The sequence below is a fragment of the Dermochelys coriacea genome, chromosome 1, assembly GCF_009764565.3.
Source record: "Dermochelys coriacea isolate rDerCor1 chromosome 1, rDerCor1.pri.v4, whole genome shotgun sequence".
Lineage (NCBI taxonomy): Eukaryota > Metazoa > Chordata > Testudines > Dermochelyidae > Dermochelys > Dermochelys coriacea.
The window spans coordinates 50,949,555-50,972,991 of record NC_050068.2 but is presented as its reverse complement, the minus strand read 5'-3'; the positions used below and the strand labels follow the sequence as shown (position 1 = coordinate 50,972,991).

At 39.1% G+C, this 23,437-nt stretch overlaps 1 protein-coding gene across 7 annotated transcripts in view; it reads left to right on the top strand.

Annotated features, from left to right (window-relative positions):
- The window catches only part of DCLK1 (doublecortin like kinase 1), a 339,739-nt gene that overhangs the window by 285,624 nt on the left and 30,678 nt on the right, over positions 1–23,437 (top strand). For all 7 annotated transcript variants that reach the window (XM_038420294.2, XM_038420284.2, XM_043504404.1 and 4 more), the window contains 4 exons: positions 2,659–2,716; positions 3,465–3,584; positions 13,349–13,495; positions 19,433–19,566. In XM_038420294.2, coding sequence (XP_038276222.1) covers positions 2,659–2,716; positions 3,465–3,584; positions 13,349–13,495; positions 19,433–19,566 — 459 coding nt within the window. The remainder of the gene's footprint in view (positions 1–2,658; positions 2,717–3,464; positions 3,585–13,348; positions 13,496–19,432; positions 19,567–23,437) is intronic.

Genomic DNA, 23,437 nt, shown 5'->3' with positions numbered 1-23,437 from the left:
GAAAGAAATAGTAGATTAAAAAAGCTAGTGGATTATGCAGCAGAATAATACTGGGAGAATCCGAGAGTCTTCCCTGCCCGCAGTTAAAAATGTATACTCGCGCAATTTGGGGCTTTTCAGGTGTTCTGAAGTTGAGAGGAAATGTGTTACAAGGAAATGATAGAACTAACTGTTGGTCTCACTATACACACAAATAGTGCTACCACTTCCCAGTTATCTTTAGTAATATGTTGCACTGTCTGTATGGAATACCCTATAAGTGACTAGGGAATACGTGATTTTGTGGTCTAGTTAGATCATCCCAAAAAAGTGCACACCTTCCTGCAGATGTTGTTTGTGTTAAAGAGAAACTATTTGAGGAATGTTTTTGAGAGTCAAACCACAAATGTATTAGAACTGTTCCTCCACCTGTAAAGCTGGCTTGGTTACCATGAGTGTGAGTTCAGAGAAACAGAAACATTAAACTAATAAATGTAAAACACCTCCATAAAAACCTAAAATAGCATTTCTCGGCATAAAAAAGCATAACTTTAAAGTTATCTCAGGCCCTGTAGGACCAGGAGTGAATGCCGGGCAATATTAGGGAGCTGAGGAAATTTCCTCTTCCCGTTGGCATAAAATTCCTGTGTCTAGAACAACCTTGGACCTCAGTTATGACTCTTTGATCTTTAAAAAAAACCTGTCACTGTACTAAGACTCAATCTTACCCTTCCTGGGCCTTGAGTAAGATTTTACATGCAGTATTTATTACGTCTCTAATTTATCACATGCATATCTCCCCCACATACATAGTGTGGGTGCAAAGGTGGGGAAGGGGGTGTAGCCATAAAGAATCATGACCATGATCCTGCATTCCTTGCACACCCAAATGCCCACTGGATTTTGTGAAAGCTTAGTGTGTGGAAGGACTGCAGCCCCTTATTTGGTTTAGGGAAATTTAATTAACAGGTCTAACAATATAGTCTGTGACTAGTACACAGTTGTAAACTTTTATACTGCAGTAATATGAATTTTCTGCTTTGCACTGTACCTCTTTATTGTTCATTATAAGTGGTAGGTATATCATCGCTTGCCTATCTGATTGTCTCTTTCTAGTCTGTTCTGAATGTTTTCTTAATAGGTCTGTAAGTCATGGAGCAAATCGATGTTGCCAACAGTCTGTGGTTACTCATCTTTTTAGAAGAAAGAATAAAAAGGATATTAATTTACATGATCCTAGCTTTTATTTTCTTTTTAAAAATATATGATCCCCCAAATCAAAAAGTAGCCAGAGTTGTCATCTGCTTGTTACATATTTGCTGTATCATATATGCAATTTGTCCAGCAGTATGTTTTCAGACAAACTCATTTCTTATATATCAGATTTTAGAAATATCTTAATTTCCATGCTAGTTAATATTTCCAGTGTTTTGGAGCACATATAGTCTTGCACAGAAAACCAAATCCATTAATATCCTTTTTTGTGACAGAAAGGAAGCTTTCCTGGGAAAACTAAAGCGTCTGGTTCACTAGCTTTCAAGAAGAACATATTTTGCCGAGTTTTGGCCCCTTGCACCTGAGTTTCTGATGCTGTCACTCCCACTTAAAAGATCGACATTGACATTGTAACTATCTGTCCCTTCTCAGGTTTGGGTGTGTCTACTCAGAATAAATGCATCCACATGAAGGCTATCTCAGGGTGAAGAATGGTCAGAGCTGTAGTTTTAAGTCCTCTAGTGGGGAAATCATAGATGTCAGGGTGCTTTATTGTTATTTTAAACTAAGGCTTCATGTACATTGGCCAAACTGGACAGTCTCTACGTAAAAGAATGAATGGACACAAATCAGACGTCAAGAATTATAACATTCAAAAACCAGTTGGAGAACACTTCAATCTCTCTGATCACTCGATCACAGACCTAAGAGTGGCTATCCTTCAACAAAAAAAGCTTCAAAAACAGACTCCAACGAGAGACTGCTGAATTGGAATTAATTTGCAAACTGGATACAATTAACTTAGGCTTGAATAGAGACTGGGAATGGATGAGTCATTACACAAAGTAAAACTATTTCCCCATGGTATTTCTCCCTCCCACCCCACCCCCCACCGTTCCTCTGATATTCTTGTTAACTGCTGGAATTAGCCTACCTTGCTTGTCACCATGAAAGGTTTTCCTCCTTTCCCCCCCCTGCTGCTGGTGATGGCTTATCTTAAGTGATCACTCTCCTTACAGTTTTCAGAGTAGCAGCCCTGTTAGTCTGTATTCGCAAAAAGAAAAGAAGTACTTGTGGCACCTTAGAGACTAACAAATTTATTAGAGCATAAGCTTTTTTTCCACCAAATGCATCCGATGAAGTGAGCTGTAGCTCACGAAAGCTTATACTCTCCTTACAGTGTGTATGATAAGCCCATTGTTTCATGTTCTCTGTGTGTGTATATAAATCTCTCCTCTGTTTTTTCAACCAAATACATCCGATGAAGTGAGCTGTAGCTCACGAAAGCTTATGCTCTAATAAATTTGTTCGTCTCTAAGGTGCCACAAGTACTCCTTTTCTTTTTGCGAATACAGACTAACATGGCTGCTACTCTGAAACAACAATGCTGTAGTTTTGAAGAGATGATCATTCAGAATAGCTTCTTTGGAAACTCTTAATTTGTTTTTTTTCATCTTTTCTCAGGTCAACTGGTAGAGAATATGCTCTGAAAATCATAAAGAAAAGTAAATGTAGAGGAAAAGTAAGTATGAGAGCTCAAATAAGGACTATAAATGTTTCCAACAAAACATTTTTCTGTGAGATTGACATCCTGTTTTGACAGCTAAGATCAGTTTGGGAAGTTGTTGGTGTTCGAATTCTTCCTGGCCAATGGCAGAATTTTCACAGTTGAGGGCATTTGCCTTTGGAATGTTCTGCTCTTGGCAGGCCATCAGAGCACAAGTCTAGCAGCCTGCAGAATACAATGCAAAATGCATTTACTTGGTTCAGCATTTGGCTGTGTGTATATTTGCTTTAACTACTGTCATTAAAGCATGTAGCTGCCAGAGTGCTAAATGCTATAAAAAACAGTAAAATAGAAGTAATCATATATAGTAAATATTACACTGACTGAAATGCTGCTGGTTTTTATAATTCTTTACCTAATGCTTTCTGGGAATATAGAACCACATAATATAAATTATATAATATTTATAACTGCTCAAAAATATGTTTTGTATTAGAAAATTTTCTAAGAAGTTTCAGTGACTTTTCGTTTTCCACATTTCATTTTCTGTGGTCTCGTCTCTGACCTTGACTCAATCACCACAATGATGCTGTTGCCAGACATTTTCTACATTGCCTAAAAAACGTTTGTAACTTTCATGGGTTCTTTGGAAGATTTGAAAGTGCTAAGAGCCTCTGAACTCTCCCTCATGCATTTGGGGGGTAGAGAGGGTAGGGTTTTTTCACCAATATGTATTCATTTTAGGCTTTTTGTTCTGTGGCAGGAGCACATGATTCAGAATGAGGTATCTATTTTAAGAAGGGTCAAACATCCCAATATTGTTCTTCTGATTGAGGAGATGGACATGCCAACTGAGTTGTACCTTGTCATGGAGCTTGTAAAGGTGCGTATTTTGGAGGAGCTCACCCACATACCTGAACCCAATTCAAGATTTTATCAGCATCTTCAGACATTTTGCTTAAGCAGCTGTAACCATAGTACATGATAAAACTCACTAAAATGCCCGTTGCTTTTATCCGAAAGACTTACAATAACATATGACAAGAGATGTGTGTTCTATACTCCTGCTGTTTGGGGACTCTCAAGCATGTTCATATTGTGGACCACATCCTAATAGTGTGTATTTTGTGGACACCTCACCTTCCATTTGTGATCACCTGGACCACTTCTCCTCACATATGGCATCACACAACATTCCTGTGGTAACTGCAGCACTGCCTTACATGACAAACGGATATAAGAAAACAATTAATTTTTAGCTCGTTTTAACACAATTTAGCAGCTAGCTCTGCTCATTTTCAGCTCTATGTGACCTGATAGTTTTTTGTAGAGCATGCCAGCAAGTGCTCAGTGGACAGTATTTTGGGGGCCCATGATCCTGTTCATATGTTTCAAAAAGAATTTGGCCCCAGATTACACCAAGAGGCAAAACAAAAGCACCCAATTAGAGCATTTGTATAAACATCATTATATTTTGATGAAACAAAGTAATATGGCCTCACATTTAAAATACATTACCTGTGTCATCTGTATCCATTGAGTTTAGTGTCCCTTCATTAAGTCTTCTCTTTTAGTGTAATTGAAATTGAGATTGAAAAAACTCATTATTGTTTAAAGTGTGGTTCTATCCCGAAAAAATAACTTTGTAAAAACAGCATTGTATAGTTGGTTCTGAATTTATTGCCTTGTAGTGACTTCCAAATTGAATGTGTTCACTTTACGAGAGCAGATTTTCTTCCCCTAATTGCCAGAACTGCAAACTCAGCATGGAATATGCAAGTCAAGCCAGGTTTTTTCTGGCCCATGTATCATTGGCAATAAGGGGTCTGCAATCAGAATTTAGCTAGCGGTTCTGTTAATAGAACAGGAGTACTTGTGGCACCTTAGAGACCAACAAATTTATTTGAGCATAAGCTTTCGTGGGCTACAGCCCACTTCATCGGATGCATGCAGTCTGATGAAGTGAGCAGTAGCCCAGGAAAGCTTATGCTCAAATAAATTGGTTAGTCTCTAAGGTGCCACAAGTACTCCTGTTTTTTTTGCGGATACAGACTAACACGGCTGCTACTCTGAGTTCTGTTAATGATACACATGTCAGAATACAACCCAGATCACTGCAAGTAAAAGTAATCAAAATGTATTTGTCAGTAAAATCAGAGAATTCTGAAGAAACGCAGGGCACAGAGGTCTTGAGTAAGAAAATGCTATTTTCCACAGTGGTTTTACAGAATAGACCTGCACTTCAAGTTCACTTATAAAAGCAATGGTTATTTAATAATCCACTTATTTAATTCTGCAGAATACTTTGTAAGAGAGACCAACTCTCTCATTAACCACTTCCATTCTCAATATCCCATTCCTGCCATCACTCCAGCAACACTCTCTTTTCTTTGGTGGCCTTGCATACCATGGTTTGAAGTCCACTGATTTAAATGGTTAAGACTCAATTTTCAAACAGAGATACTTAATTTGTGCCAGTAGTACTTGTGTATACACCTGTTGAATGTAAAAACTTCACCCTGGTGTGCAAAACTGGCCTTTAAGCTCTTAAAAGTTCTACCCTATGGAAAGACCCCTCATCTCCATGCATTTAGTAAGGCCCTGCATCTCCGGCTTGGAAGGACTGGCCTGTCCATTATACCACAAACATGTAATAGATGAGAAGTTGAATTGCCGCTCAATGATTCATCCACAAACGGAAACAAGATCCCTTCAACCATGGCCCAAGTTGTGCCCATCTCCTCACCTAATCTTTGGAGGCATAGTAAACCCTGCCACCTCTTAGTTCCCCTCATCTGCCATCTTTTTGGTTTTATAGCCATTCTTTGGTCCCCCATCAGGTGACTGGGCTTCTGGAGTCCAATGAGAGAGACCTAGGCAGCCATATAGTAAAACAATCAGAGAGGTACTGTTTGAGGTCTGCTCAAGTTCCAAACTCTGGGTCATTTTAGGTCTAAGTGACTACCCACCTCCACTCAGTTTCCTATGACAGATCCTCCATCTCTCTCCTCCCCCGAGAAGGAGGAGTGAGTTGTGTGGGTTGTGCCCTGACTGTAGTGGCCCGGACCTTAGGGGTGAGCAATCACTTAAAACACAGGCAAGTTTTGCAGGAGCAACTTACTTAGACACCCATGTTCGAAAATTTGACATGCAATTGCGTTTTTTTGTTTGGGTTTAAGTTATTATCCAGTTTTCACTCGGCTAAACAAGAGATGAGGACACTGCAAGTACTCACAAAAGGTTATAAAGAGAAAAGCTATTCTTAATGATTTCATGGGAAAATCGGTCTTCTACTACTTCTCCTTCTCTCTTCCTCCTCAACATACCCACACACCTTTGCATGCTCTTCTCTCTTTTTTTTACTTAACAATTTCTGCAGATACCATGAAGTTTAATCTGATGGTTTGCTTTTTCTTAGTTATGATAATATTCATGCTTAGGAGATTTTTCATAGACGTAAATTAATCTGAATTTCTATGAGCACATGGATTAAATGGGTTCTTTACCTTTATATGGGGAGGGGGAATAAGGGGAGAATGGTCCTAATCAGATGTTAATATTGTTTCTCTGAATATCTATTCTATTTGTTAATATTTAATTGAAAAATCCTTGTTATACCGTGCTCTGCAGGCACCAAGGAAAGTATTTCTGGAAAGATATTAATTGTTAATTCAACAATTGCTGACTGTTTCCCTTGCACAGCACATGCTGTTGGAATTGATTAACCATCTGTTATTGACTGACTTTTGAAGACCTGAGTTTAAATCAAATTCACACACAGGAAAGAAATTCAAGAAGAAAAGGCTTGTTGTAGAACACAGTTGCAGTTAATTTCACCCTGCATTAATTGACAGTAACATGTTTGACAAAAGTGGCTGCTGCAAATACTGCCTTCATTTCATGGTAGGCATATCATTCCCTGCTTTTTTTTTTTTTTAAAGTGCTCTAAGTGTAAGAAAAAGCACTTCATAAATACAAATATAAACATATTGCAAGCAGTGCTTGTAAAACAACTGCAGGACCTGGTGTCTCGCACTTTGCCTTTCTGCACAACAAAACAAAATTATTATTCAAACTGAACAGGGTTTTAGTCAACTTAACAAGCAAGATTTACTATTGAGTTTCCTTTACTGCTCAGGGATATGATGTCACTTTCACAGCAGAAAAGAGATTATGTCATTTACATAACAAGGTAATAAATAATTGGTTACTGTACTTTACAAACTTACTGCCTTATGTGCAGATGATAAAAACTACATTCTGATGTCTGACTTAATTCCAGAAAAATCGGAGAATCAAGAGATAAGGGTTGAAATTGCATCCTTACGTGCCCCTGTTTCAGCCCCCGACCCCACCCCCATGTGCCCAGTATGCCTACGTAATGGATGGTTGGCCTGGTGTATGAATAAGCTAGGCAGAGCTTGGCAAGTTATAAAACACTAGTGCTTCAGAGATAACTTAGAAAAAATATTTGTCAACCATCTTAACACTTTAAGTGCCGTCCAGCACCTCTCTCTCCTCTTTTTTAACTTCAGAAACATTTATCAATATAATAAAACTCAGTGTAGTCTAATTATACCCCTTTTTTTTAACTGAGGACAAGGTAGACTGCCTGACTGCCAACAAAATGATTCTGCTTTATATTAGTTGTGTCTCTGTTAATGTACTGTGTGTGCTTCCTTTTTCTTTTCTTTTTCTTTTCCTTTCTTGAGTTTAGGCTTCCCTCTTTTCTTCTTTTCCTTTTCCTTTTCCTTTTCCTTTTTCCCTTTAGACTCATCTTTCTTTTACTTCCCTTACATCTGAGGCTTGACCTTTTTCCCCCCCTCTTTGGGCCAGATGCTTGACTGATGTAATTGATGTTACAGCTGAGATTTAGGAACATAGGAATATAAAAACATAAGGATTGCCATGCTGAGGTTCATCAGAGGTTCATCTCGTCCAGTATTCTGTGTCTGACCATTGCTAGCTCCACATGCTTCACAGAAAGGTATAAGAATCCCATAATAGGTAGATGTTAGATAATTTGCCCTCTACATTAGGTCTCATCCTGATCTCTAATAGTTAGAGATTTGCTTAAAACTTGACACTTGCTGTTTAATATCTCTTCTAAAATTTTGAAGAAACCAGACCTTTCCCTTAATCTTCTCTTTTGAGCTTAATCTTGGCCTCTTTCTCCTCCATCTTCTACTTTATTCTGTTTGAATTTTTTCCTCTGGTTTTCCAAGTTTTCTAACTCTCAATTCCTCTGAGTGGTTGATTCAAAGAGTCTTGATCAGTGTAATCAGATAGTACAGAGGAAGGTCTGTATGGTCCAGATGACTGTCTTCAAACACTCTAGTGAGCTGGACTTTTAAAACCCAAAGTGGGAATAAATCTGTGCTGGACAACTGTAATTTGCATTCTGGAATGAGCTAATTTTGCTTTTCATTTACCACAAGTCCTCTTATCTTTGCAGCTTGCAGATTTCTCAATTGTGCTGCTGAATCCTCTGCTGAGCTCTTATAATTTTCAGCAAGATGCTTTTTACTGGACTGGTGGCAAAGATGCTGAAACTTTGTCTTCATCTTGCCCACAATCAGACACTAGCTGTATAACCATGTTCATTGTCAATCTCGTCTCTTTCTCTTGTTCTTTTCTTTTCTTTTGTGCAACAGCTACCCCTACTTTGGAGGTCTTCACAGTGCTGGACAGTGTACCCTTCTCAGATTTTTATGGCCTTCAGCTTCTTATGTGAGGTTCATTTTCAAGAAATGAGGGGGCATCTTATACCCACCTGTCTCCCAGTTCTTTTTTTCAGAATTGCTCAAGTTTTCTGCTTTTGTTTCTGTGTGAGTTTTTTATTGAACCTCATTTTATTACAGGTTTCAGAGTAGCAGCCGTGTTAGTCTGTATTCGCAAAAAGAAAAGGAGTACTTGTGGCACCTTAGAGACTAACAAATTTATTAGAGCATAAGCTTTCGTGAGCTACAGCTCACTTCATTGGATGCATTTGGTGGAAAAAACAGAGGAGAGATTTATGAACACACACACAGAGAACATGAAACAATGGGTTTATCATACACACTGTAAGGACAGTGATCACTTAAGATAAGCCATCACCAGCAGCAGGGGGGGGGGGAAAGGAGGAAAACCTTTCATGGTGACAAGCAAGGTAGGCTAATTCCAGCAGTTAACAAGAATATCAGAGGAACAGTGGGGGGTGGGGTGGGAGGGAGAAATACCATGGGGAAATAGTTTTACTTTGTGTAATGACTCATCCATTCCCAGTCTCTATTCAAGCCTAAGTTAATTGTATCCAGTTTGCAAATTAATTCCAATTCAGCAGTCTCTCGTTGGAGTCTGTTTTTGAAGCTTTTTTGTTGAAGGATAGCCACTCTTAGGTCTGTGATCGAGTGACCAGAGAGATTGAAGTGTTCTCCAACTGGTTTTTGAATGTTATAATTCTTGACGTCTGATTTGTGTCCATTCATTCTTTTGCGTAGAGACTGTCCAGTTTGGCCAATGTACATGGCAGAGGGGCATTGCTGGCACATGATGGCATATATCACATTGGTAGATGCGCAGGTGAACGAGCCTCTGATTGTGTGGCTGATGTGATTAGGCCCTATGCTGGTATCCCCTGAATAGATATGTGGACAGAGTTGGCAACGGGCTTTGTTGCAAGGATAGGTTCCTGGGTTAGTGGTTCTGTTGTGTGGTGTGTGGTTGCTGGTGAGTATTTGCTTCAGATTGGGGGGCTGTCTGTAAGCAAGGACTGGTCTGTCTCCCAAGATCTGTGAGAGTGATGGCTCGTCCTTCAGGATAAGTTGTAGATCCTTGATGACGCGTTGGAGAGGTTTTAGTTGGGGGCTGAAGGTGATGGCTAGTGGCGTTCTGTTGTTTTCTTTGTTGGACCTGTCCTGTAGTAGGTGACTTCTGGGTACTCTTCTGGCTCTGTCAATCTGTTTCTTCATTTCAGCAGGTGGGTATTGTAGTTGTAGGAATGCATGATAGAGATCTTGTAGGTGTTTGTCTCTGTCTGAGGGGTTGGAGCAAATGCGGTTATATCGTAGCGCTTGGCTGTAGACAATGGATCGAGTGGTATGATCTGGATGAAAGCTAGAGGCATGTAGGTAGGAATAGCGGTCAGTAGGTTTCCGATATAGGGTGGTGTTTATGTGACCATCGCTTATTAGCACCGTAGTGTCCAGGAAGTGGATCTCTTGTGTGGACTGGTCCAGGCTGAGGTTGATGGTGGTAATACTGTCACGGCTAACCTGGTGGCTGAACTTTGTGACTTTGTCCTCACCCATAACTATTTCACATTTGGTGACAATGTATACCTTCTAATCAGCGGCACTGCGATGGGTACCTGCATGGCCCCACAGTATGCCAACATTTTTATGGCTGACTTAGAACAACGCTTCCTCAGCTCTCGTCCCCTAATGCCCCTACTCTACTTGCGCTACATTAATGACATCTTCATCATCTGGACCCATGGAAAAGAAGCTCTTGAGGAATTCCACCATGATTTCAACAATTTCCATCCCACCATTCCATAAATTGGAATTAATTTGCAAACTGGATACAATTAACTTAGGCTTGAATAGAGACTGGGAATGGATGAGTCATTACACAAAGTAAAACTATTTCCCCAGGGTATTTCTCCCTCCCACCCCACCCCCCACTGTTCCTCTGATATTCTTGTTAACTGCTGGAATTAGCCTACCTTGCTTGTCACCATGAAAGGTTTTCCTCCTTTCACCCCCCTGCTGCTGGTGATGGCTTATCTTAAGTGATCACTCTCCTTACAGTGTGTATGATAAACCCATTGTTTCATGTTCTCTGTGTGTATATAAATCTCTCCTCTGTTTTTTCCACCAAATGCATCCGATGAAGTGAGCTGTAGCTCACGAAAGCTTATGCTCTAATAAATTTGTTAGTCTCTAAGGTGCCACAAGTACTCCTTTTCATTTTATTACAGTTTGCATCCTTCTGTTTCCCTGTCATGCTCTGTGGTAGTTACTCAGATTTCCTAATATAATATGTGTCACATAAACTTTTCAGTGTTTCATAAACCGTTCTTTTTATCTTGACCTAGGTCCAATATGTCCTATGCCTCTTCCCCCATATTGTATATAAAAGAGATGTACTTAGTATTTATTGGTGTAATTGACAAGTCCTGATGCAACATGAAACTACTCAACACAGTTTATGCATTTTGGCTACGCTGATTATAATCAGTGAAATTAATGCTTTCTATAGGAATTATACTAGTGTCAAACACAACTGTACAAGACTGTTGAGTTGGATGCCAATGACCATCAGATTGGCTAAACAATCATGAGGGGTTTTATTTTATTTTTTTCAAATATTTTGGGTCTTTATTTTTCTTCTACTTTTTGAGCCTCTAGCAGCCACGTTTTCTAGCTTTGCTCTGTAACCACAAAGGCCAGAAACTGACTTTTTTATTTTTTATTTTCCCCAAAGAAAACTGAGATTTGGCATGATTCAGGCCCTGGGACTTAAGGAAAAATACCTAATAGAGTGAAACATAGGATAAAATCATGAGAGTTGACAACGCTTGGAGTATGGGAAATGTTTTCTCCATTGCCCTAGGAAAATAACTTCTGTTTCTTTAAGAACACTCTGCTTTTACTTACTTTTTCTCCTTTCTGTTGCTGCTGTACCTGCTAGGCAGCTTGATTTTTTCACTGTTTTTGCAGACTTGGTCCTCTCTTTTTCTGTTTCTGTGGGATCTAGGCTTCTTTGATAGACCTGTTCTGCTTTTGGCCTATGGGCCAATTCTTCTGCAAAGTAACCTTTTATTTTTCTCACCCTGCCTGCTTTTTCCTTACACTCTTTATTGAACTGGGGTTTCTCCTGCCCTCTTGGCCATTCTCAATCACTTTAATATTTTTTCTCTCTTATAGCTCACTGCTGGTAATACAGTCTGATATAGTGGCTGCCTGAGAGTTTGAGAATGGAGAAAATAAACACTCTCCTCTCTTCAGAGGAATTTCACTTACTTTCTTTTCCTTCATTCCTTTCCTTTTGTTTTCCCCTCCCTGGAGGTGGCATCAAGCCAGCTCTGGCACCATGTCATGTTATGGTGTAGGAAGGAACACAGAGAGAGGCATGGGTGATTGCAACAGAGTTAAATACTTCTAGTGATAACTAGGAAGTGACATAGATTGTCTCCAGTGCAGTAAGACTACAATGTTAACTCATCAGATGCCTTCCAGCATAATAGTGTATCATATTTTCTACTGGAGGACCCCAGTATTAACATCAGGAAGTAGAAAACCTAGAATACTTGACACATTCTATAAGGGAGAGAGGTCTCTGAAGTTAATGTTTTCAAAGATTTCTGAGAGGTGGAAACAGATCCCTTTAATGCACTGGTATATATGCTGGGTAGATAGATACATTATGGGAAATAATTTTATATTTAATTCTAAATATCCATATCATTTTGGATTGAACTGAGATTGTGGATATGGTTTTGAATGTAGGTTATTTGTAATTATAATAAATGGCAGAAAGGATTGGTACCCAGCACAATGATATGCAGCAGGTTTGCAACGTAGGTGCTAAGGAAAGAGGTTGGCAGTGCTGGAAATGTTGCAGAACCAGCATGTTTGGCTACAGGAGAAGAATGGGTTGCTTCGCTTCATATTTTCCTCAGTCTGCATCTTTCAGCTCCGTTAGCTGACACACTGAGCAGTAAGAAAAGGAGTACTTGTGGCACCTTAGAGACTAACAAATTTATTTGAGCATATGCTTTCGTGAGCTACAGCTCACTTCATCGGATGCATTCAGTGGAAAATACAGTGGGGAGATTTATATACATAGAGAACATGTAACATGGAACAATGGGTGTTACCATACACACTGTAACCAGAGTGATCACTTAAGGTGAGCTATTACCAGCAGGAGAGCGGGGGGAGGAAGGGGGGGGTGATGACCTTTTGTAGTGATAATCAAGGTGGGGCATTTCCAGCAGTTGACAAGAACATCTGAGGAACGGTGGGGGTGGGGATAAACATGGGGAAATAGTTTTACTTTGTGTAATGACCTGTACACTCCCAGTCTCTATTCAAGCCTAAGTTAATTCATCCTCCCCCCCACACCCCACTGTTCCGCAGACATTCTTGTCAGCTGCTGAAAATGGCCCACCTTGATTATCACTACAAAAGGTTCCCCCCCCCCACTCTCCTCCTGGTAATAGCTCACCTTAAGTGATCACTCTGGTTACAGTGTATATGGTAACACCCATTGTTTCATGTTCTCTATGTATATAAATCTCCCCGCTGTATTTTCCACTGAATGCATCCGATGAAGTGAGCTGTAGCTCATGAAAGCTTATGCTCAAATAAATTGGTTAGTCTCTAAGGTGCCACAAGTACTCCTTTTCTTTTTGCGAATACAGACTAACATGGCTGCTACTCTGAAACACTGAGGAGTGTTGACCAGCTCTGAATGGGAGGTATGGCCAGCTTTCTATACCAGGGAGGAATGACACCACAACACAATGCCTTTGTCGGTAGGAAGGACCTCTGTGGGGCACTCGCACAGTGCTGCTATTCACTTTCTAAGAATATTATTAAGCGGTGCTGTCTGTGTACAACAGGAAGTTGTTAATGTGCCACGGTTGTTCTGTTCCAGGGAGGAGACCTTTTTGATGCCATTACCTCCACTAACAAATACACAGAGCGGGATGCCAGTGGGATGCTGTACAATCTGGCCAGTGCCATCAAATACCTCCATAGCTTGAACATTGTTCACAGGGATATCAAACCCGAGAATCTACTGGTAAGTGAAAGCTCTACTTACTGTATTATTACTGCTAACTTGGGAGGGAATGAAAGTGTACCTCTGCTCTCAGTGAAATAGTCTATGCCGTTAGCCTTTTAACTTAGTTTCTCTCACATATTAATCTTTTCATCATCAAAAGGTCTTTAAAACTAAACAGCAATCACAAAAAATATAGACTTATAGGCTCCTAGAAGTTAAACCGTCTGTGTCTTTAACTAGTCTTTTTCCTAGGACACTAGTGCAGGATTAGTCCATACAGTAAATTTTTAAGTGTGTTTTCAGTCCAGCTACAAATATTTCATGCAATAGGACTTTAGGCACTTCCCTTGAAATAAATACTTTGCACCTTTACATAGTACCAAGCTACCCAGCCCCCCACACAGGGATATTAGTAGCAGTATTTCAATTTACAGACGTACAAACTGAGATTACATGATCTGCCCAAAAACATGTAGTGTGTCAGTGGCAGATCCAGGAATAGCACCCTGAAGTCCATCTCTGACAGCTCTAACCATGAAACAGTCTAATAGATCTTTTGTTTAGAACGCTTTCCTTGTTAGACAGTCTAAACCTTCCTTTTTCTAATCTAATGTAATTGATTTTCTTCTGAGGGCCCAGTCCAACTCCCATTGAAGTCACTGAAAAAAACACCCTAAACAAATCCTCTCTCTCCTTGGCGTCTACATATTTCTTGACAGTTATTGTGTCCACTGTCATCTTTAGTTCAGTCTTTGCCAGCAAATTAATGTCTCCAGTCCCTTAATCATTTTTGTGTTCGTCTCTGAATTTATTCTAACTTGCTGAGAATTTTCAGTATCAAGGCGCCCATAACTCTGTGTTTTAAAGCAATAATATAATTTAGATTGTAAAGTACATAAGTTCTCAGCTGTGCACTATCTGCCATCATCTTCTGTGTTTAATATTGTTTGGCAATGGAAAGTTGTTACGGGAAAGTTGGTTCAAGTAAATCTTAACACACTTGGAGAGAATTGGGTTTGTATAATTCAGAACTCCACAGTGACAGCTGTCTGTATAGTTCTAGCCATTCTTGGCCTAGTTTTTCAGAAAATGCTAAAACCATGTAGGCCAGGGCTCTCATTAGACATGAACATGTACACCCCTATAGCAGTCTTAATGCTAGTGATCATAGATGGCTGCATGCATAAGTTATAGCAATCAAATGTCAGGATTCATTCATACCGTGACTTGGAATGTGCAGGAGGATTTCATGGAAAAAGACTTACCATGCTTTTGTATTCAAACTTCTTAAATTTCTAAAGTTTGACAGCAGTAGCCTGAAGCATTTTTAATTTCTTTCTGCCTCCATACTCATTATTCCCTTGTTGGTAATACCCATATCGTGAGTAATCATGTTGTTGTTCACTTTATTCAAATTGTTCCAGAACAAATTGTGTTCCAGTCCAGAGAACACAAAGGTCATATGCTGCTGTTGATACTAAACAATGGCTAGAAGGCATTAAACTTTCCACAAAGACCATAACTTTCAAAACAAGCACTTGCATATTAAAACTACTTCAGCTCCACTGATTTAAAAGAAAAGAACTATAAAAGGCTATGTGGGCACTTCCATAGAATTTATCAGGTATATGGTGGAGCACAGGAAGCTCGGTACTTTGTATGATAAATTAGGCAGCACTCATCTGATAAATATAAAGGATCTGATTCTCATTTACACTAAAGCCCCTTTACTCTGCTCTGGCTGTGTAACGGGGTATTAGTGTACATGGAAGTCAGGTCTCTAGGTTGTTGGTACATATTGACATCAAATGTGTTGTCTCAGCACTTAACTCCACATATATCACAAAACATAGAATTGTAGGGATGGAATGGACCTTGAGAGGTCATCTAGTCCAGCCCCCTGTACTGAGGCATTACCAAGTGTATCTAGACCATCCCTGTCTGATGTTTGTCCAACCTGTTCTTAAAATCCTCCAATGGTGAGGATTCCACAACTGCCCTTGGAAGCCTATTCCAAAACTTAATTATCCTTATAGTTAGAAAGTTTTTCCTAATATCAAACCTAAATCTCCCTTGCTGTAGATTAAGCCCATTACTTCTTGTCTACTTTCAGTCAACATGGAGAACAAATGATCATCATCCTGTTTAAAACAGTCCTTAACATATTTTAAAACTGTCAGGTGCCCCCTCAGCCTTCTTTTCTCAAGATTAATTATTTTAATCTTTCCTCATAGGTCTGGTTTTCTAAACCTTTTATCATTTTTTTTCTTTTGCTCCCTTCTGAACTCTCTCCAATTTCTTTCTATCTTTCTGAAAGTATGGTACCTAAAACTGAACACACATCAGCTCAGGCCTCACCAGTGCCCAGTACAGCAGAATAATTGCATGTTTTATATATGACACTCCTGTTAATGCACCCAGAATGGTATTTTTCTTTTTCACAATGGTATCAAATGATTTTCTCATATTCAATTTGTGATCCACTATAACCCTGACATCCTTTTCAGCGGTACTACCAACTCGCCAGTTATTCCCCATTTTGTAGTGGTGCATATAATATTTCCTTCCTAAGTGAAATACTTTGCACTTGGCTTTATTGAATTTCATCCTGTTAATTTCAGACCAATTCTTCAATTTGTCAAGGTCACTTTGAATCCCAATGCTGTCCTCCAAAGAGTTTCCAACCCCTCTCGTTTTGGTGTCATCCATAAATTTTATAAACATATTCTCCACTCTATTATCCAAATCACAGGGAAAATGTTGCCTAATATCAGACCGAGGACTGACTCCTGCAGGACCCCATAAATATGCCCTCCCTGTTTGACTGCAGACCATTGATAACTACTCTGAATAGGGGTTTTCAAACCAGTTGTGCACCCATCTTATAGTAATTTCATTTAGACCACATTTCCATAGTTTGCTTATGAGAATGTCATGTGGGACTGTGTCAAAAGCCTGACTAAACATGTTGTGACACAATAGATTGCCATGAAATCAAGTGATCTCGCACTGTAAGAAAGTCAGCATTTGATCCATTGACTACATTACTGCTCTAAAGTTCATCTAGAGTTTGATAGAGAGGGAGAATGTGGTCTTTAGCACAGTTTCTGAGAACTAAGAGTTTCTGAATTCTAATCCTGTCTGACAATGACTCTCTGTGGCCTTAGAAATGTCTTAACCTTTCTGCCTCAATTGCCTGATCTGTAAAATGGGATGATATTTATTTATGTCACAGATGTAAGATGAAGATTAGTTTCTTAACATTTTAAAAACACTTTGAAGTTGGTAATTTCTATACAAATGGCAAGTATTGTTATGATTATTGTCCATTTTAGCAGAAAACTCTCCATGAGCTTTCAGTGTGCTTAAAGTCTGTAATGCTGTACCTATACAGCCACTTGCTCTGTTTTCTGGAGGTCATGCCTTCCATGTTTTAATTGGAACATTTTTCATAATTGCTGCTATTTAACACATTTATTTTGTGAAATCATGGGATGTCTTTATAGCCATATAATAAACCCTAGAGAACAACTTCTCTGACTGTTGCCATCTGCAGTGATCACAAGAGCAGCTTAGAAAATACTGACAGTCTTTGTAGTAATAGGATACATATGGTGGCACACAATTATGTGTTTCTGCATTCAATTAGTGTTGTACAATTACCCAGTTTTATTGCTTAGTTAAAACAGTGAAAGCACTACATAGTGGTAATTGCACGATCCCCATCTCTCTAATTGCCCTTCAGTTTAAATTCAGTAAAACATGTATAGTGTTGTTCTGAATGAGATGAACATTAAATTATCAGTCACATTCCTTGCTCCTTGAGTGGCATTAACATACCACTGCTTCACATTAGGACACTTTTATAGAGAGCGCTAAATAAGTTATAACAGGGTAGGGAAAAACTGTTCTGTTTTAGTGTTACTAAAAAATCAAGTGAAATAGTCTCTCAAGGAAGTAGTAGAAGCCTCATCCCTGGAAACGGACTGGACAAAACCTTAGCAAATATACCATACTGCACAATTCCGCATTGGAAGAGGAATGGATTCAATGATTTAAGAGGCCTTTTCTGTAATTAATTGCTCTGATTATATCATTCATTCACATCACCAGTGAAATTAATCTGTAAACATGGACTAAATTAACCAAACTTGGTGAAGGCATTTACCACAATAAACGGCAATTGCATTAAGGAAGAATACTAGTTACAGTGGCTTCAGCCACAGATATCTAAACCACTTCTTTACATTTTCAACCAAGTGTCTATTTAAAGTTTCTCATTGCTAGCCTTTAATTAAAATTGTGGTTGAAATTAGATTTATTGCTTCCATTTCAGCAAACACTTCATTTGAGGAACCAGATGTATTTAACAATCTGTGTTTTTAATAAAGCTGAAATTACATTTTTAATGGCCTTTATGCCCATCTTTTGCTGACTTAATAACAGAAGTGTGAATCCATTTCAGATTGTTGATCCTCTCACATAACAAGATCCAGTTTCATGGATTTATTAAAAACAATGAGAGGAACAGAGGATTTCTGTGAATGCTGAATCTCCCTTCATAACATAGAAGATGTGATACAATATGTTGCATAGTCCTACAATACGGAAGAGTGGCGAGGAGATTTCTTAATCTTTCTATACAAATCAGTTGTACAGCAAATAAGGAAAAAAATACCTTCATAGGATGGCTAATTACGGTTGTTTCTGGTGGATCCCTGGCACACTGTTTCAGTTGACGAGGAAGAGATCTTCTAGGAAAAACTTTTTCACGAAGTGAGCAGATAAAGAGTCCCTGTTAAGTTTACTGCCCATTTCTTAATGAAAATCGCAGAAGTTTCTTTTGCAAGTATTTGTAATTCAGTGAGACTTTTGTTGTGGCAGTGGCTGTTCAAGATGGTGGTGTACATGAGATTACTCTTGTAGACTGAACACATTTTTTAAAATGTCATTAGATTAAACTGCACTAAATTTCACCGTAAATCAACATAAAAATTGGGAGAGAGAGCCCCAACTTAAGGGGTGATTTGCTGGCTAACATTTTATTTTGATAAATTTAATTATTTTATTTTGAATATTTGTCAGTGTTTAAGTATTGGGGAAGCAATGGAAATTTGTATTTTCATATTGTGGCTGCTATCTTTCTGTACTGACTGCTTCTAGAATATAAAGTCTCCTTTTGCACTGATTAAAACAAAAAAAATTACAAGTAGCATTTCCCTGCTGAAGAGATGATAATTTAGGGAAGGATTTTCAAGAGCACTCAATACTGGCCTAACTCTGCTTCCATTGAAGTCAGTGAGAGTTATACCATTGACTTCAATGAACAAAGAGTTATGCTAACACCGTGCACTTTTGAAAATTCAACCTTTAGTGTTTTGCAAGCTCTCAAAAGTGAGCATAAGTGCTTAGTGACGTAACATGATAGCTGAGTGCGTTGTGACCTCTTTAATGGCTTGTCCATTTGGAGAATAAAAGCCTACTACTGCTGTCAACTAATGGAGTTACTCTTTTAGCTCAGAAGTTCAAATCCCTGTACAAGCCTCTCTTTTGTATATTAATTTTAATAAGCTACCATGGTTGTCAGACTCAGTAGGGATTTAACCCATGAACTTCAACATCAAAAGCACAGGCCTCTACTATGCTACTATACTTTAGCTTTTAACAAGAAAAGATTTTGTGCTCTTTGATGATCAGCCACTAAAAGGGGATCCAGCATACTTATCCAGTTACACTGGGTATTTTTTTCTCTTATAAGAGAGACAATATATGAATCAAATGCTCCTAATCACTGTGGTTTTTTTTTAAATGTGCACTTATCTATATTTTGGGAAGTGAAGGGGAGAATCTGAAAGCATACTCAACTGAAGGGAGTCTTTCAGGAAGTTAGCAAATTATTCGTGAGTCCATTTACATAGAACCTTGCTGATCCTGTGGATTTTATTTCTGGCTTAGGTTTATGAACACCAAGATGGAAGCAAGTCTCTGAAGCTGGGAGACTTTGGGCTGGCAACAATAGTGGATGGACCTCTTTATACAGTCTGTGGGACCCCTACATATGTAGCTCCAGAAATCATTGCAGAAGCTGGGTAAACTATTTGCAGTAAAGGTTCATTTAAGTGTTCAAGGTGGAATATGTTCTCATCAATATATCAGTTACAACTCTTTTAATTTAGGCCTTTTTCCACCTTTTGTTAGGAGTTAACATGACAGTTTTTAACTTCAAAGTAGAAAGTCCTCAAATTAGCACTGAGGCAGTAACTAACCATTTATTTTACCCCTGGAGTAAAGGTAACAAAAAATTGCCCTCAGTGACTACTAACTGTTGTTTTCTGTGCTCTTCCTTTGTCCTGTATTGTCCTTTTCCTTAGGGTCTATTGTGTAGAGCAAACATCCCCTGGGGTGAGTGACCCATGGCACCTGGGCAGACTTCCTGTCAGGAGAGGTCAAAAGAGCCCTACTCTCATCCAAGATACCAGTACACTTTATCATCTGTCTTCGGACATTCTAATCCAATGTAGTTTTTAATTGTAAACTTCTGCCTTGGATCTGAATTATCTGAATATGTACTAAGGGAGACTATGCTAGGCTGGGGAAGACGCTTAAGGAAATTGAGGCTCAGGTGATCTTTTGTGGGATCCTGCCTGTTCCTAGAGAAGGGCAACAAAGATGTGACAAGATTGACTGTCAACAGATGGCTTAGGCAGTGGTGCTATAAGGAGGGCTTTGGGATGTATGGCCACTGGGAGGCATTCATGGACAGAGGACAGTTCTCTCGGGATGGACTTCATCTGAGTAGGGAAGGAAATAGACTTCTAGGATCAAGGCTGGCACAACTGATTGAGAGCTTTAAACTAGGAATTTGGGGGAGACGGTTGGGAGATGTCCAGGTAATCTCCACACCAGATTTTAGCATTGAGAGAGAAGAAGACGAAGTAAGAAAGGATACAGCCGTGGGTAGGAGAATGTATATAAGGAGCGAGGGCAGTGTGGATACTAGTCTAATAGGTTATACTGGCTGTAGAATGACTGTGCCTAATAGAGTACAAAATGTGAGCGAGGCCAAACAGCAAAAATTAAGATGTTTGTACACCAATGCGAGGAGCCTAGGTAACAAAATGGAGGAACTAGAGCTACGGGTGCAGGAAGTGAAACCAGATATTATCGGGATAACAGAAACATGGTGGAATAGTAGTCATGACTGGACTACAGGTATTGAAGGGTATGTGCTGTTTATGAAAGACAGAAATAAAGGTAAAGGTGGTGGAGTAGCACTGTATATCAATGATGAGGTAGAATGTAAAGAAATAAGAAGCGATGCAATGGATAAGACAGAGTCCGTCTGGGCAAAAATTACATTGGGGAAGATAACTAGTAGAGCCTCTCCTACGATAGTGCTTGGGGTGTGCTATAGACCGCCGGGATCTAATTTGGATATGGATAGAGCCCCTCTTAATTTTTTAATAAAGTAAATACTAATGGAAACTGTGTGATCATGGGGGACTTTAACTTCCCAGATATAGACTGGAGGACCAGTGCTAGTAATAATAATAGGGCTCAGATTTTCCTAGATGCGATAGCTGATGGATTCCTTCATCCAGTAGTCGCTGAACCGACTAGAGGGGATGCCATTTTAGATTTAATTTTGGTGAGTAGTGAGGACCTCATAGAAGAAATGGTTGTAGGGGATAATCTTGGCTCAAGTGATCATGAGCTAATTCAGTTCAAACTGAACGGAAGGATTAACAAAAATAAATCTGCAACTAGACTTTTTGATTTCAAAAGGGCTGACTTTCAAAAATTAAGGAAATTAGTTAGGGAAGTGGATTGGACTGAAGAATTTATGGATCTAAAGGTAGAGGAGGCCTGGGATTACTTTAAATCAAAGCTGCAGAAGCTATCGGAAGCCTGTATCCCAAGAAAGGGGAAAAAATTCATAGGAAGGAATTGTAGACCAAACTGAATGAGCAAGCATCTTAGAGAGGTGATTAAGAAGAAGCAGAAAGCATACAGGGAGTGGAAGATGGGAGGGATCAGAAGGAAAGCTACCTTATTGAGGTCAGAACATGTAGGGATAAAGTGAGACAGGCTAAAAGTCAAGTAGAGATGGACCTTGCAAAGGGAATTAAAACCAATAGTAAAAGGTTCTATAGCCATATAAATAAGAAAACTAAGAAAGAAGAAGTGGGGCCGCTAAACACTGAGGATGGAGTGGAGGTTAAAGATAATCTAGGCATGGCCCAATATCTAAACAAATACTTTGCCTCAGTCTTTAATAAGGCTAAAGAGGATCTTAGGGATAATGGTAGCATGACAAATGGGAATGAGGATATGGAGGTAGATATTACCATATCTGAGGTAGAAGCGAAACTGAAACAGCTTAATGGGACTAAATCGGAGCGCCCAGATAATCTTCATCCAAGAATATTAAAGGAATTGGCACCTGAAATTGCAAGCCCATTACAAGAATTTTTAATGAATCTGTAAACTCAGGAGTAGTACCGAATGATTGGAGAATTGCTAATATAGTTCCTATTTTTAAGAAAGGAAAAAAAGTGATCCGGGTAACTACAGGCCAGTTAGTTTGACATCTGTAGTATGCAAGGTCCTGGAAAAAAATTTGAAGGAGAAATTAGTTAAGGACATTGAAGTCAATGGTAAATGGGACAAAATACAACATGGTTTTACAAAAGGTAGATCGTGCCAAACCAACCTAATCTCTTTTTTGAAAAAGTAACAGATTTTTTAGATAAAGGAAATGTAGTGGATCTAATTTACCTAGATTTCAGTAAGGCGTTTGATACCGTGCCACATGGGGAATTATTAGTTAAATTGGAGAAGATGGGGATCAATATGAACATCTAAAGGTGGATAAGGAATTGATTAAAGGGGAGACTGCAACGGGTCCTACTGAAAGGCGAACTGTCAGGTTGGAGGGACGTTACCAGTGGAGTTCCTCAGGATTGGTTTTGGGACCAATCTTATTTAATCTTTTTATTACTGACCTTGGCACAAAAAGTGGGAATGTGCTAATAAAGTTTGCAGATGATACAAAGCTGGGAGGTATTGCCAATTCAGAGAAGGATCGGGATTTTATACAGGAGGATCTGGATGACCTTGTAAACTGGAGTAATAGTAATAGGATGAAATTTAATAGTGAGAAGTGTAAGGTTATGCATTTAGGGATTAATAACAAGAATTTTAATTATAAGTTGGGGACGCATCAATTAGAAGTAACGGAAGAGGAGAAGGACCTTGGTGTATTGGTTGATCATAGGATGACTATGAGCTGCCAATGTGATATGGCTGTGAAAAAAGCTAATGCGGTTTTGGGATGCATCAGGAGAGGCATTTCCTGTAGGGATAAGGAGGTTTTAGTACCATTATACAAGGCACTGGTGAGACTTCACCTAGAATACTGTGTGTGTAGTTCTGGTATCCCATGTTTAAAAAGGATGAATTCAAACTGGAGCTGGTACAGAGAAGGGCTACTAGGATGATCCGAGTAATGGAAAACTTGTCTTATGAAAGGAAACTTAAGGAGCTTGGCTTGTTTAGCCTGACTAAAAGAAGGTTGAGGGGAGATATGATTGCTCTCTATAAATATATCAGAGGGTTAAATACAGGAGAGGGAGAGGAATTATTTAAGCTCAGCACCAACGTGGACACAAGAACAAATGGGTATAAACTGGCCACCAGGAAGTTTAGACTTGAAATTAGACGAAGGTTTCTAACCATCAGAGGAGTGAAGTTTTGGAATAGCCTTCCAAGGGAAGCAGTGGGGGCAAAAGATCTATCTGGTTTTAAGATTCTACTCGATAAGTTTATGGAGGAGATGGTATGATGGGATAATGGGATTTTGGTAAGTAATTTATCTTTAAATATTCAGGGTAAATAGGACTAATCCCCTGAGATGGGATATTAGATAGATGGGATCTGAGTTACCCAGGAAAGAATTTT